Source organism: Symsagittifera roscoffensis, chromosome 7 (assembly GCF_963678635.1).
Source record: "Symsagittifera roscoffensis chromosome 7, txSymRosc1.1, whole genome shotgun sequence".
Lineage (NCBI taxonomy): Eukaryota > Metazoa > Xenacoelomorpha > Acoela > Convolutidae > Symsagittifera > Symsagittifera roscoffensis.
Window position 1 is genome coordinate 54,969,336 of NC_087068.1, and position 15,758 is coordinate 54,985,093.

General features: G+C 38.4%; 2 protein-coding genes across 2 annotated transcripts in view; one reads left to right on the top strand and one right to left on the bottom strand.

Annotated features, from left to right (window-relative positions):
* The window catches only part of LOC134851814 (short transient receptor potential channel 4-like), a 29,702-nt gene extending 16,534 nt beyond the window's left edge, over positions 1-13,168 (top strand). The window contains exons 6-18 of the mRNA XM_063868063.1: positions 892-1,008; positions 3,070-3,175; positions 3,436-3,572; positions 4,019-4,202; positions 4,842-5,013; positions 5,361-5,580; positions 7,307-7,475; positions 8,004-8,131; positions 8,524-8,715; positions 10,710-10,825; positions 11,060-11,222; positions 11,742-11,879; positions 12,695-13,168. Coding sequence (XP_063724133.1) covers positions 892-1,008; positions 3,070-3,175; positions 3,436-3,572; positions 4,019-4,202; positions 4,842-5,013; positions 5,361-5,580; positions 7,307-7,475; positions 8,004-8,131; positions 8,524-8,715; positions 10,710-10,825; positions 11,060-11,222; positions 11,742-11,879; positions 12,695-12,844 — 1,992 coding nt within the window. The 3' untranslated portion in view covers positions 12,845-13,168. The remainder of the gene's footprint in view (positions 1-891; positions 1,009-3,069; positions 3,176-3,435; positions 3,573-4,018; positions 4,203-4,841; positions 5,014-5,360; positions 5,581-7,306; positions 7,476-8,003; positions 8,132-8,523; positions 8,716-10,709; positions 10,826-11,059; positions 11,223-11,741; positions 11,880-12,694) is intronic.
* Positions 13,169-13,447: 279 nt separating this feature from the next.
* Positions 13,448-15,758, bottom strand: part of LOC134851813 (leucine-rich repeat serine/threonine-protein kinase 2-like) — a 41,367-nt gene continuing 39,056 nt past the window's right edge. The window contains exon 15 of the mRNA XM_063868062.1: positions 13,448-13,881. Within this exon, the coding sequence (XP_063724132.1) occupies positions 13,657-13,881 (225 nt within the window). The 3' untranslated portion in view covers positions 13,448-13,656. The remainder of the gene's footprint in view (positions 13,882-15,758) is intronic.

The window sequence follows — 15,758 nt, forward strand, 5'->3', positions numbered from 1 at the left end:
GTCAGCCGAAAATGGATATCTCAAAATAGTACAAAGGGACGACCCTTTGGGTCGGCAGTGGGCCGATTCTTTGAGGTGGAGGGGGGGGGCGGACGCCCCTCTCTCCCCAAATCCACTACTGCCTTTGGGAGCAAGGAACAGAATGAACTCGATGTCTAGAGTTTAACGGGGGTTATGAAGAGATAGCTTAGAAGAGTTCAAAATTCTGTCCAATTGCTGGAATGCAAATCATGCAAGATTTTAGGAGGAATACATATATATTGCATTGTGCCATTATATAAGTTGAAAATTTTCTCGCTAAAAAACGTTCGAAAAAGGGCCATTTGATCTTATAACGTTCTCTCACTACTTATAACGTTCTCTAACTTGTCACTTGGTTATAATTGGTACCAAAACTTTGTACCTGTCTGAAAAAACTTATATGATTGCTTTATTATACATCTTATATATTTTTCCAAGTTTCGCACCTCATTATTTACTTTTTTTTTCTAGTAATGTTGTACTTGTACACAACAGATCTGCCCGAGCAAAGTGCTACCAACATTCCTTTTCAGTCAGACAAATAAGTAAAACAGCTATTGCCGACTCGTTTGATCATTTAATACTGCCGGAAACTTCAGACAAAAAAGAGAGAAAACTGCTTAAGATCTCTGGAGGTCTCAAAGTTGTTCGCAAATACAGCTTAAAAATAACTTCAATCCAATGTTAAAGTAAAATTTGAAGTATTTCTTATATATATTTCTTTAAAAAAAATCGGCCCGCCCTCAAGAAAATCTTAGATCCCTTGAATATTTATTAAACTCTGCAAAAAATGTCGACTACTTTTCTCTGAGTGGATCGATTCTTATTCTAATCTGAACTTAGGCTGAACTATTTTTATGCTTTTGGCAGGAGTTGAAGTTGGTGTTGAATCGCACTACCGACCCTGAGGAGGTGCTGACCATGCTTGAGGCCGAGTCCACCACTTCCGAATTCGGAGGCAGCGAAGCAGATGTCGACGAGAAAAAGGTTTGCTTTCTCATAAACTTTTATTCATAAATGCAAATCAAAGACATCTCGTTTGCATGGATAGAAGAATGCAAGACGATGGAAAAAATGTGTTGATTTTAAAAATCATTGCTCCGAAACCGCATGATACTGCGGTAGGCACTTACGAGGTCGCTTCAACGGTCTCAATCTTTAGAACATAATGCAAAAAACTTGACAAAAAACTCAAATTGATCGACAACTTAAAATGTGAAGGACATTTTTCTGCAGGTGTGTTTAAGCAATTTCAAGAAATTGTTCTACGTTTTTTCACGCAAAACAAGGTACCACAGAAATCATATGGCTCAGTGACCTATTATATTGAAAATTTTTCAGTCCGGGTTTGAAAAACTCTAGAAATTTTCTAAAAATACTTTTTTATTGTCGAGATAAATCGGTTTAAAATTTCGTTTGCCCCGTCCCAATTCGAGCGTGTAAGTGTTAAAACAAGACAAAAAACCTATATCTGAAAACCGTGAAAAACTTAGTTTTAATCCAGGAAAAATAGTTTTCAGAGCTCCATTTAGCACTTCTTTTGCAAAAAGATTTTAAAAAAAAGTCATTACGAGGTCCAACTGAATTTTTACAAGATCCTGCCACAAGACTGAACTATTTCTTTTTAAGGAATCAGCAACCAAAATATTCTGCTTTTTGTGGAATTCAGAGAAAAATGGGTAAAAAAATAAGGCAGCCTAAAATGCTTGCGCAAAGTTTCGATCTTTTCTATGAAGTTTTTGCTCGTTGCGGTTTCAAGCTACGTAAAATTTTGATTACAAGGTTATTGTTTGTGAATTTGTAAGCGTTCGATGAGTGGCCTCCTTTAGAAAATTTACCATGTTTCAAAGCTTGCCTCAGAGTTCCACTGTCATAGATTGTCGAATCTGTGAGACATTCCTAAAGAAAAATTGGCCTCGTAACGTCGAAGAAAAGATCGATAAAACTTGATTGGCAAAAATTGTTTCATTTTTTTTAGAAAACCATGAGCGTAGTGAAGACAATTTATAGGTCGTGATTATATTTTGTTGCTACCCTTGAAAAACGGGAGGAACTTTGCATTTGTGTGTGTGTTTTTTTTGGTTTTCCAAGCAAAATCATATACCACAAATGATCATCGGACTGAGTTGAGTGATATATCATATTGAAGCCTTTTCAATTGTGATTCGAAAGACTTAGAACTGTCCAAAAAGCTCTCCCAGTGTTGAGTAAAACCAGTTTGAAATTTTTGATTTTTCGTTTAAATTTGAGCGAGTAAAGCAAGCGATCGGGCTTTCCTTATGCTTAATTTAATCCATTTACAATACTTTATTTATAATGGTTTTTAGCTTTACTCGAGTTGGTTCTTTTTAAAATTTTTTATCGCCATTTGCGAATCAAAACTTCAAAAGTTCAAAAAATTTCTGTGAAACAAAGAAGAAAAAAATGAAAAAATTTGTGAAGTTTTTTTGATTTTTTTTACAGCTTTTTTGTTCGTTTTTTTTTTGTCAATTTTCTTCAAAGTTGTTTTCCAATTGGCCTAATTGACTATGAATGTCGAATATGCGAGTGATTTCTCCTTTTTTATACATATCCTTTTTTACACACCGTCCAGAAATAGCGACACTGATTTGAAAAAATGTTCCCCTTTGTATTATTTTGATATATTTGGTGGCGACCGTAAAAAAAACCAAAAGGCGCTTTCGGCGCCAATATATACCAATTATTGAGGAGGGAGTGCGTGTCAAAAAAGCGAGATTTTTGGTCAAATTTTTTCATTTTGGCCTGTTTTTTTTCAAAAATTCGCCTGCTGCCCAGAAAACTTGACTAAAACAGGGTCTTTTTGATGCTTTGGGAGAGCTCGGAGAATCAATTTGGTCCACATTAGAACAAAGCCGAAAAAATTTTTGATTTGGTTTTTGAAAATCCGCAATGCCCCCCCCCCCCCCCCCCCCACCCTCGAGAAAATCCTAGATCCGCTCCTGCCTATTATCATTTTTGAGCACACGCTGCCTAAGTTTGCCGAAATAGCTTAAGAATTAACTATACAAGAAAATGTTCGTTTGTTAGGAGCGCATGAGTTTGAGCAGGTTGCGGATGGCGATAGATCTGGAACAGAAGGAGTTCGTAGCGCATCCCAGTTGTCAACAGCTCCTCAGTCATCTATTCTACAAAGGCCAGTCACATCTACACTACATTGTGCTGTTATATCCGAGTTTTTTTCTAACATTTCTAATTTGAAACACTCCTTCTTAGGCTAACGGTTTTTTCGTTAGAAGTTTTAAAACACCCTCTTTTTTCTGATAGCATGTTATTGTTTTGAACTTTTTTATAATTTGATGCTTTCGATTTTGTTGTTTCTCCGAATTATTTTTAAAGATATGAAATTTAAACTTTTTAAACGTTAATTTTTTTTGGACCATGTGGGTTTTTCAGGTATACCTGGCTGGCGTCAAGGCGGATTATTCTACAAAGTGTGTATTGTGTTTGGACTGGCTCTGGCCTTCCCCTTCACTTCTCTCTCTTACATTGCTCTGGGTCCATTTGTGCCAGAACTGAGAACTATACTCAAGGTAAGTAGAATATTTCAAATCCAGACTAAAACTGGCTCAATTGACACGAATCGGATTTTTCAAAAGTTTTGTGGACCTTTTTTTTAAGTCGACCAAATTGATTTTCCGAGCTCTCCAAAAATATCATAATGACTCTATTTTGAAAAAGTTTTGGCAAAATATTGACAATAATGACACTAATTTGACCCAGAAGCCCTTTTGTGACGAAATCGTGGCCCTATTTTGTTAAAATGGAAGTCTTAAAACAGTATCAAAGGTGGACCCCATGGGCGAAGAGTAGGTCAAACTCCCCCTTCCTAAAGTCGTTTTCCTAATCAAGTGGTCTTCAATTTAATCTCATGACTGCTGTTCTCCAGAATTTGCATTTCATTTTGACTTCGAAAACTGTCTCCAACTTGGGTTCATTTTGCACCATAAACTTAATGTTGTTTTTGTGGTTCTATTAGAATCCGTTCATCAAGTATGTCAACCACTGCGCATCCTACTTTGCATTCATCGTCCTGCTGTTCCTGACGTCGGCAGAGGATCCCAGTGTGAGTGGGAAGAACTACGACAGGGAGAGGAATCCCTACATTGTGGAGATGTTCATCGTTTGCTATGTCTTCTCCTTCTTGGTGGCAGAGACACAAGGTGATTAAAATCGACTCTTTTGAAACCAACCCCTCTCCCACCCCCCCCCGCTCTTCCCTAGAAACCAGGTGATCTGAGACCTTTTTTTAGCAAGTAGCAACATATTACTTTGAAAGAAAAACTGTAGTTCGGAATCGGCATGATTTCTTGTGGTTTATTATCGAATAAGCATCGAAATAAGGGGTGGTATTAGTTTTTTTTCGGGAGAGCGGAGGGGGTGAGAACAGGGTCGGATCTAGGATTTTCTCGATGGGGGCGGCGGAATTTTAAAAAAGTTTTCGAAAATTTTGAAGACCTTTTTTTTAGGTCGACCAAATTGATGCGCGTATTTAGGCATTTTTTTGGAAAATTTCGATTAAAAAATTGCGTTTTTTCGGCGCGCGCTCCCCCCTCAAAATTAGTATAGTTTGGCGCCAAAGGCGCCTTTAGAAAAATTTTAGGGTTGTTCGGCCAAAAATGGATTTCTTGAAAAGTACCAAAGGTGACGAAAAACGAGGGGAAATCCTAATCCGCCTCTGGGTGAGAATATACTTGAAACAACTTGAGATAAACAGTTTTTTTTAAGGTTGATACAGCATTATTGCAAGTCCTTATCACTAATATTTGAGCCTGTTTATCTTATTGTATTTCACTTTTCAGAGATAATGGAAAGTGGCTTCAAGAAGTACACGAAGAATCTGTGGAACATCGTGGACTTCTTCCAGGTGGCCGCCTACCTGTCCGCTATATCTCTGCGATGTGTGGTGTGGTTCATGCCCTCTGTCGAACCCCAAGTCACCAACAGAGGTCAAATGAGTTCATCCGATCCCATGTAGGTGACCTCTTACTAATCCTGGAATTATAATTGGCCAAAGATGAATGAGTGTCAAATTTCATTCAAAATAATTCAAATTCAGTAAGCAAGAGGTAATATTAACGACATTTTTTTTCCAAAAAGCACCAAATTGTGGAAAATCCATTTGAAGAAAAAAAACCGATGTTTAAATGTGGAAAATCCATTTGTAGAAAAAAATCGATGCTTAAAGAAAAAAATTCGAAAACATTTCTTGTAGAATACAAAAGATTTTCGCTTTAACTGGATCAGTCTCGAAAAAAATGGTGTCAAAAAATAAGAAAATTAGTCCAAAATCCGAGTTCATGAATCAATCCGCAATTTAGGCTGGTTTCCGAGAGTTGCTTTGCGGTGGCGAATGTGGTCAGCATCCTGAAACTCCTCGCTCTCTTCATCTCCAACTCGGAGTTGGGACCCCTCCAGATAACCCTGGGAAGGATGATGATCGACGTGCTCAAGTTCATGTTCATATTCTTCCTAATTCTGCTCTCGTTTGCGAGTGGGTTGAACCAATTGCTCTACTTGGAGTACAACGCCGAAGGAGCCGTAAGTTATGCTTAGAAATGGAATGAAATCGGAACGTACGGTGATATTTAACTGGCTTGATACGAATACATATTTATTGCCAAATTTTTGGACATGGCCTTTTTGACTATGGATCTAAACGAAGTTTACAAACAAAAATGCTAATTAATCTGAAAATAAACAGCCTTTTAACGACGGAAATCATTTTTTTAAAAAACATTTTTTATGAGTCGAACGGAATAAAATACAAAGCATCGTTTTTTGAACGATTAAGTTCCTGAAAGCCGTTGATATTATCAACAATTTGACTTAAATTTTAATAACAGCGATTGCTTTTTCTAGAAAACCTTTTCTTCAATCTTCAACACCGTGAGGCGACAGTTCGTAACAAGCGACAATTCGTAGCAAGCGACAATTCGTAACAGTAGATTAAGCGGGATCACTGATTCACGCGCAATATTCCTCTCGTGCCAGTGTAAGCGCAGCGGAGCAAGCATATTCTACTTGCCAATGCCTTGTTACGAGCTGCCGCTTGTTACGAATTGTCGCCCTACCCTTAAACACTTTATGAAAGCATTATATTATATGACTGAAAACAGTTTTTGGGCTTTTTACCACGCCCTCATCAACCAGAAACAAGCAACAGGTATGATGTTGGTTTCTGCGATTCGCAGAGAATTGACGAAAGGCTATCCAGCCTGCCTAAGCATAGTCTGTTTTTCTTACTTGCTCACATTCCAGGCCGAGCTAGTTCGCTGAGAGAAGCTCTTTTTTGCACCTCAAGCAGTTTTTGCGTCTAGAACTTTCAGGTGGTACCACTATTGCAGCCGTAATCGGCCAGGCTGTGGTAAACCTGAAGCTAGAGTTCAAGTGAGAGCTCGTCCTCACGCACTATCATTGCTATGGCAGGGGATAGATTATCAAAATTATAATTATCATAATTATCATAATCATTAAAACTATCATAACTATAATTTCACGAAGTTGTATAGGGGGACAAAAAAGTTTTTTAACGTGATAATTTATCAATAAGTCATATCGACACCATTTGATGACATTTTTCTTCTTTTTAGATGGACTTTTCTATTCTCGAGGGTGGTGGAGGCGGATTTTCAAAAAATTTTTGAAACTTTTGTTGACATTTTTCTTCTTTTTAGATGGACTAAATTGATTTTACGAGCTCTCCCGAAGTACTAAAAAAACCGCAGGTAAAATTTTGAAAAAAAAACAGGCCAAAAAAGCGGTTTTAGGCACTTTTTGAAAATTTTTTGACCAAAAAATTGAGTTTTTTAGGCGCGCGCTCCCTCCTCAAAATTAGTATATATTTGCGCCAAAGGCGCCTTAAAAAATTTTATGGGTCCGTCAGCCAAAAATGGATATCTCGAAAAAGTTCAAAGGGGGCTTTGGGTCGGCAGGGGGTCGAATCCCTGAGGAGGAGGGCGTCCGCCCCCTCTCCCCACCCTAAATTCGCCCCTGTATCTCATGATAATTGGACCGTGTGAACAAAAACGAAAACATTGAGGTTCGAGGGGCAAAATGGTAAAGGATCCAATGTTTTTTTTCTAGTTAACCAGTCAGAGGCCTTACCCGAAGGTTAGTTATTCAAGTTCAACTGGGCTATGGGGATCTTATGAGAGCTCAGCAAGTAAATTGCTGCCCCTGTGGGAATTGAACCCGCAATCACATGATTGCTGGGCATCATCAGAACCGATGCGACAAAATGCCACTGTTCGTTTCTAATTTTCAGCGTCTGCGAACTTTGAACTGTGAGGGTGTGGTGTGTAAGATTCAGAACAGCCAGTTCATGAACATGATGTTCTCCATGATAACCCTCTTCTGGTCCAACATGGGCATCGTGGACCTGTCTGCCCCCACTGTCAACCAAGACCACGCTTTCACCAGAATGGTCGCCATATGTTAGTCATTTCATGGCTCTACCTTTTCATGATTCCTTTTTTAATGGCTCGTATTTTATTGTTACTGACGAATGGCTCCCGTTTCATGGATCCTCTTTTCATGGCTCACTTTTTATTAGCCCCCATTTGGCATGTTGTTTAAATTGTATTTATTTGTAATACAGCCTTTATGACCTTACCAAAGCTTGTTCTTTTTTGATGAATCCGAAAATTGTAGAGTGCCAACATCTTTACACAAAATTTAGGCATCAAATATAGGTTGAAAAAATATTTACAAAAGGTTCTAAAAACATTTTTTTTTCAGAAAAACATCAGATTGTTGCCAACTCTTCAATTTCACTACAAGAATTAAAAAAATAAATAAAAATGATTGTTTGCCTTTGGATTTTCCTAAAAGGATGTTTTATATGCTTAATTGTGTTGTTAATAGACCGCATTGGTCGAGAACTTCAGTAATTTTACAGCAATTGTAAACTTAGTAATAGATCGCGTACTTTGTTTCTGATTTTTGAATAATTCTTTCTTCAGCTATCTTCGTGGTGTACCATATTGCTTCGATTGTGGTGTTGTTGAACATGCTGATTGCGATGATGAACTTGAGCTACGACACAATTGTGCGTAATGCAGACACGGAATGGAAGTTCGCAAGGGCTAAGGTGGGTTAATTGAGAGAAACACAAACCATATTTTGAAATTGTATATTTCAAACCGTCATTTTTACTTTGGATGTAGAAGGATTTCGACATTCTACAAATTGCCTACCCAATCAAAACTTTCAGTTCATTAGAATGCCTTATAACGATGTTTGTTTACGTTGAATTAATATTTGTTATATTTTATCCCAGTAAATTCCCATGGTATTGTAAATTCCCAACGTGATAGGATATAGTAAGAAATGGTCTTCCACTCTTTTTTTTTTCAATTTATGTAGTTTTATATGTCAATTTGCTCAGTATTGACTTTTTGGTTACTTTCTATTTTAGTTGTGGATCAACTACTTTCAGTGTATGCGCGAATTTGCGTTGTGTTGATTTTTTTTCTGTTTCAGTTGTGGATCAGCTACTTTCAGCGCAGTGGGACCCTTCCGGCGCCCTTCTTCCTGTTGCCGACTGTGAAACACCTGATGATGTTGGTGGGGTGGATCCGAAAACAGGCCATCAAGGAACTGCAGGAGCTGGAGTCCCGCGAGACCACCATGAAACTGAACAGGGTGATGCGAGATAACGAGCGAAAGTACCAGGTGAGTCCCCTTGAGGAGGTGACTGCGTTTAAAGGCGGTAAAGATAAGTTTACGTGTGCCATTATGCATAATTTCTCGGGTTGACCACTATAGGCCAAAAGTACCAGTCAATTAATTATCTAGCAGTTTTACTAAAATGGAGTAATCGAAGTTTTTAAGAAGCTTTTTTTTGTTTTGGCACAGTATATTCTTAGTTAAAAAAACAATTTTGGCAAAAAAAGGCTAATCATACAATTTCCATAGATGCAATTTACGTGACTAGCTTTTTATTAGAGATGGAACCAAAAAATCATTCAGTAAGTTTCAACATTGCACCCAAACAATTTTTCGCATCTTTTTCAAGTGCAAAAAAAATCTTAAAGAAAATATTTGTACTCAAGCGCAAACGGGAATTACTTTTTGTGTGCATCACAAGAAAAAAATCAAAAGAAGACAATAAGTGGCAAATGATAAGTTCATATATTAATTTAGAACAAAACTAACAAAACGGAGAACTTAAAAAGTTTTTTTTGTATATGATAAAAGTTTTTTCGGGAGGGGTAGTGGGCTGTCAAGTATCCAATAAACAACCAGCAAATGGAAAAATGGAAACTATTTTCTTAAAAGCATCCTTCAAAATTGGTCAAAAATTACTGTCACTGGAGCGAGATTTCCTCTCAGTAAAATTATACTAAATGAGACGTCACTAAATGAGCTAAACTAATTGGAACTTTATAATGAAAGCGGGGGAGCATCTACAAAATAAAGCAATATCTTAACAAAACACGTATCAAAATACCGGCAAAATTTTGCGTGTCAAACTAGGGTCTCTGTAACCACAGAGACCCTAATATTACATGCAAACCTTTACCAGTATTTCTGATTGGTATTTTGTTATTGCATGTATAAATAATTTGTTCAAAAATGTCCAACCATACATCGCGTAATTATTGACTATGTGTTTCTTTAAAATCAAGATTTGTCGGCAATTTTTTTGGCTTCCATAGAACCATCCCGGGCCGAGGTGCTCTCTCTAAATTTCGACATTCAACATCGAGCGCATGTAATTGCTCAACCAACAAAAAAAATAGACAGGGGTTTAGGTCGAGCGCAAAGTCAAAACATACCTCGAGCACGATCGAGAGATGACTCGAGCACGGTAGAAACATACCTCGAGCACGTAGAAACATACCTCGAGCACGGTAGAAATATACCTCGAGAACTGTCGAAACATACCGCGTACACGGTCGAAGCAGACCTCGAGCACGGTCGAAGCATACCTCGAGCGTGGTTGAAACATACCTCAATCACGGTAGAAGCATACCTCGAGCATGGTCGAAAGATACTACGAGAACGGTCGATGCATACCTCGAGAACGGTCAAAACACACCTTGAGCATGGTAGAAACATACCTTGAGACCTGTCAAAACATATTTCGATCACGGTCGAAACAAACCGATTGTCCTGCGTAAAACTTTTTAAATTTTTTCGACTCAAAGTGCAAGCCAGTATTGCAAAAGATGAAAAAAAGCTCAAAAATAATTCTTCTCCGCAAAATTTTTAAAATGCAAATAACTCTGATCAATTCATTTTGATAAGAAAGGATCATAAGATGTTGCGCGAAAAGCATAATTTTTATCGCCTAATTCGTTCAAAGAATAAATTATATCGCGTTGCCCAAAAAGCACAAATTCTATTGGTTAAACGTTGTTTGAAAGTCGAAACATACCCGAATTTGGCCGAGAACGGTCGAAGCATATCTTGCTCGGATCGAGTACGGTTGAGCACATGTTTTTTTGGTCGAGTACGGTCGAAGCATATCTTGCTTGATTCGAGCACGGTCGAGTACATTTGTTTCAGTCGCGTACGGTCGAATCATACCGATTTTTGGTCGCGTACGGTCGAAACATACCGATTTTTGGTCGCGTACGGTCGAAACATACCGATTTTTGGTCGAACATGAAGTGAGCACCTCGGCCCGCGATGCATGCTCCTCATTATGTTTTGTTTTCTAGGCTGTGATTACTAACTTGGCCCAATTGTACATTGCGAATAAGAAGAAGACGCAAGATATTGCCCCCATCACAGACGATGACCTCAACGAGATCAAACAGGACATTTCCGCTTTCAGGTGTCAAACTCATCTCTTAAGCCCCCCCCCCCCCCACCCTCCCCTTTGGTTGAACTTCATTCCATTCATCAAAAATATTAGCCATACTATTCCATAATTTGAAAGAAATCTCGAAAAACTCATCAGCCTTATACCGGCTCCAGATTATGGAGAAGTATGTGTAGATTCTTGCAACCGTTTTAAATGCGCAGTATAAAAAAACTGTAATTTTGAACTTTTTGACCCCTTTTGCAGATATGAAGTGGTGGAGTTAATTAACCTGAAGAGGATGCAGGAGGCAGAGGTCAACCCACAGGGGTCACTGAGGTCAGTCTACAAGACAGCGGGGGGTCAGGGGGCAGGAGGGGGCAATGCGAAACACCTCCGCAACGCCATCAGTCGCATGCCACTACTCAAGGTCAATATATCAATACGTATTTTAGTCAACAAGCCCGGAAGCCTATAGCACAGAGGTTAATGGCTTAAGTTTTCCTAATGATTAAGTTACCTTACTAGGAAACCGTAGGGATTCTGCAATTATTAGGCCGGCAAGTAAATTAGGATGACAAGTCAAGACTTGTTTTTTTTTCGGTCGCTGCTATTGTATAATTATGATTGGCAGTGGCGTTTGATGATTGGGAGTGGCGTTTGAAGAGTAGTTTGATGATTTTTTTTCTAGGTCAACCACTGAATTTTCCAGCTAGCATGTCACACTTTTCAGGGGAAAAAAAAGCGTTTCGCAGCACTTTTTCAAAAGTTTACTCTATAAAAACGCGCTTTTTCAGCGGCTCTTAAAATAAGAAACAGTTAAAATTAATGTCGTAAATCGGGTGCCTTGGAAAAATTTTAGCAGCCATTATTGTTTGCATAAAACGCTATTTGCTGGAAACTTCTTTGAGATAATTTTTTTATGTTAATATCTGGCCTGATGTTTTAGAGAGCCAGTTCTGGTCTGGCTGCGGCGGTTGCCCACCTGAACAATGACAGCACCCCCAAACCGGACTGCTATCTGCCGGCCATCTACTACGACTGGCCTAAAAACGACCCCACCTGCATGCTAGTTCAGGACAAACAGGCAAGGGGGGCTTTATTTAGAGAAAATAACAAGTAACCATCGACAGCTGTGCAAAAAGCGCTTAGTTATTTTTTTCAAATTTTATGTGCATTATTTTTAAGCGGCAGTTTTTTTTGGCTTAAACTTGATAAGAAATAGGGGCGGATTTAGGATTTTCTCGAGAGGGGGGTTTCAAAAAAATTTTAAAAATGTTGTCGACCCCTTTTTCGGTCGACCAAGTTGACTTTCTGAGCTCTCCGAAATCACTATTAAGACCCCATTTTGACCAAATTTTCGGGACTCAGGCAATTTTTGAAAAAACAGGCCAAAAAAGACGTTTTTAGGCCCTTTTTGGAAAATGTTGGCCAAAAATCGCGTTTCTTCGGCGCTCATCCCTGAAAATTTGTATATTTTGGCGCCGAAGGGTCAGTCAGCCAAAAAGGGATATCTCAAAATATTCTAAAGGGACGACCCTTTGGGTTGGAAGGGGTCGATTCTCTGAGGAGGGGGGCGTCCTGCACTCCCCTTCCACCTAAATTCGCTGGTGATGGGAAAGACCTGGGAACAGCATATATGTGCGTTTCAGAGAGTGAAAAAAGTGGAAAAAAAATTATTCGCAGAGAAAGGACCATCGGACGAACTGTTCAACTTTTTAAATGCAAATTTCGTTTTTTTTCTGGAATGAAAATTTTCACCTCACCCTCAAGCAAAATCCAAAGTTCCTTCACCATTAGTGGTCGAAAAAGGGGAACAAAAGTTCAATTATTGAACTTAAAAATTAGTTAAGAAAAAATTTAGAAACTTCGAATTTTATGTTGTCTTCTTTGTTTTAACAGGATCCTTTGAAGTTTAAAAGGACCTTCTTTGATCCCCCGTCGAAGCCAAATGCCGCTGCTCCCAATGCGAACAAGGACAAAGTAGTCACTGCCGAGGTGTTGCGAGTGCCGTCGGCAGGACGTCGAGTGGTTGGGGGCGAGTTGCCGTGAAGCCAAGCGAAGCACAAACGAATCTATTTTTTTTCTGCATATCAGCGGCTTTTTGTAGCAGCATCATTCAGACTTTGTTGTTCAATTTACCTGATTAGATTAATGTGCCCGATTACTCAGTAATCAGTTTTCAGTTTTTAAATTCCAAATAAAAACTCTTGTGCGCGTGAAAGGGGGGTGTGGTTTTCGTGGAAGCTGGGCGCAATTTAAGTTCCATAAAAAAATTTTGTGCGCTTGAACGGTAGGTTGATAATTGTTTTTTTTTGGTTTTAGTTCTTAGGAGGCATTTTGGAGGATGAAATTTAACTTTATTAAAATCTTATTGATGGCCAATTGAGGACTTGGAGGATGGAGAGTTGTGACGTTTTCACTAAAAAAAACATAGTTCAGCTTTCGACCTTCAAAACCGACTTTTATTCGGAAACTATTTAATCTTAGCTGCTCAATTTTATGTTGAAATTTGGATGTCCAACAAAGAATTTTGCAAAATAATCAAACATTTTGTTAAAATTTTCCCTAATTATGTTCAATTAAATGATGTAATTTTCTTTCTTTAAAAATTATCAATGAGTCCCAGAGATGTGAAGCGAGAAAAGAGTGCTGTAATAGTTCCCATTTTCAATTTTGATGTGAAATTTACCTTCACAATTATTTTCTGCGTATAAATATAGCCAATGATATGAAACTAAATGAAATGAAATGAAAAGAAATAATAAATGTTAGCTTTGATATCATGTTTTTGATTGAAAGTTTACATTTAAAAAGATTAGGTTTTGATGAGGTTTACACAAATGTTAGTATATCTGCATGAATCATAGCAACTCTGAAGCCTTCCACGAGATAATATTCCAAGGCTTCCATCGCAAGTCTTGAGTTTGTTTCGTCGTTTTCCCCCCACGGGAGAACTTCGGGAGTCCCACGAACCCTTTTCCGACTGAGAACACGAGAGGGATATATTCAGAGTCGCAGCTGGTCTCGGTTTCCTCCGACGTGAAAAGTAACTGTGTGTCAAATTCGTGTCGTTTCAGAAGTTTCACCTGTACCGGGAAATAAAGTATCCACTGATTGATTGAAGGAATTTTTTGTGAAATTAATCAATTAAATATCTATTTGTTGTGATTATGCATTGTTAAGTAGTGACCTTGACCTCTATCAGTTAATTACACACCGGTTAGTTGTTAGCCGTACGAAGTCCAGTGGACTTCGCGTCACTAGTTGCTCTATTTAGACATCGGTCAGTTTTAATTCAACCACATTATTTTAGTCTTTTAACTTAGTTTAGTTAGATTAGTTTACCAGTGGTATTTGCACACTTTAATTATGGCGCAGTTATCAACTGATTTGAATCTGTTGGGAATTCCCGCCTTTTGGCCAAATCACACTGTAGAACCGCCCACCCAATGGACTAACTGGATAGATCAGTTCCAGCTGGCCATCATTGCCAAAGAGAATCTAGACATAGATAACCTAAACGAACAATTGGAACAGGAAACTACAATCGCTATATTGGAGGGCGCCCAGGATTTAGAAAATGAACGACAGAGGAACAAAGAAACAAAGAAACTATGCGAATTTACGAACAATCAGAAGAGAAGCGAATGTTGGAGCAGAAACGAAAATTCGGAGGCATGAGGAGATACGAGGCCGACAAAAAATAAGATCCATCCTATACCTGGCTTTGGAGCTGAAGGAAAGGGAATGTTTTTATCAAAACCGCCCAAGGTTGAAAGTCCTAGCAAGAATCTTTTAATGAATTTTTTGACCTACTGGAGGCAGCATTTATAAAACCTAGAAACATCACGTTTGAACGTTACAAACTGCTGAACAGAAAACAAAGGAATGAGGAATTCTACGAACATTTCTCGGGAGCGCTGTCGCACTTAGCAAGATCTTGCGAGATTGGCAGCAACGCTGAACAGGAATGGATAAGGGACGTGTTTTTTTTTAACATGAAGAACTGTTACTTACAACGAAGAGTGCTCTCAGAAACACTTAATCCAGTGGACGCACTTAACCAAACTATAATAGACGAGAAAGGATACAATAACCACCTCAAACTAACAAACATAACAAGGGCATCTAACGTCAATAGCGGTAGAGTGTACAAAAATTGTAATGCGGTAAAAAAAGAAACAAGCCTGAACATAGAAAGATCCAACACCTGTATGAAATGTGGAAACACTTTTACCAAAGGACATTTGAACGTGTGTCCGGCGAAGGAAGTAATTTGTAATATTTGTAACTTTAAAGGACACTTTTGAAGACTATTTAAATCGAAAGGCCAGTTGTAAATAATGTAGAAGAAACTGAATATAACCAGAATTGTTCATATTCCCCAGAAGACTCACTAGCGATAACAGGTGAAAATTTTTGTTGGGTGATTAACGCGTGGACAGAAGAGGGGACAAGTGACAATGACGATTATTCCGTGTTGAACATTTGAACTATCTACGATACCAACGGCCTCGAAACTAAGAAACTCGTAAACATTGGATTGGGAGAAGACTCAATAGTTAATATGAACTTTCCAGTGGACTCGGCTAGTCCGGTAAGCTTCTTAAAGAACGTCCTACACGAGCTGAAATTAAGAAAACCGAAACTGAAAATTCATACAGTCGACAGGAAAGTTTGTGAACTATACTGCGGCTTCACCAACGACACAATCAATATCATCGGGGAAAGTAGTAGTCAGGATACAATCCAACGTAGGGTTCTTTGAAGAAACTCGATTTTTTATTACCACTGGACATAGGAATAACTTAGGAAACGATAATCTACCCAGAATTGGAATAGAAATAGCGCAAAGACAACCATTAATACCAGTTAACAACGTGACACTTCCGGAATCGTGAAATATTTATTCGAATACAATCCTAAACTTGTATCATAATTTCAAAAGACTTTTCAATAGAGT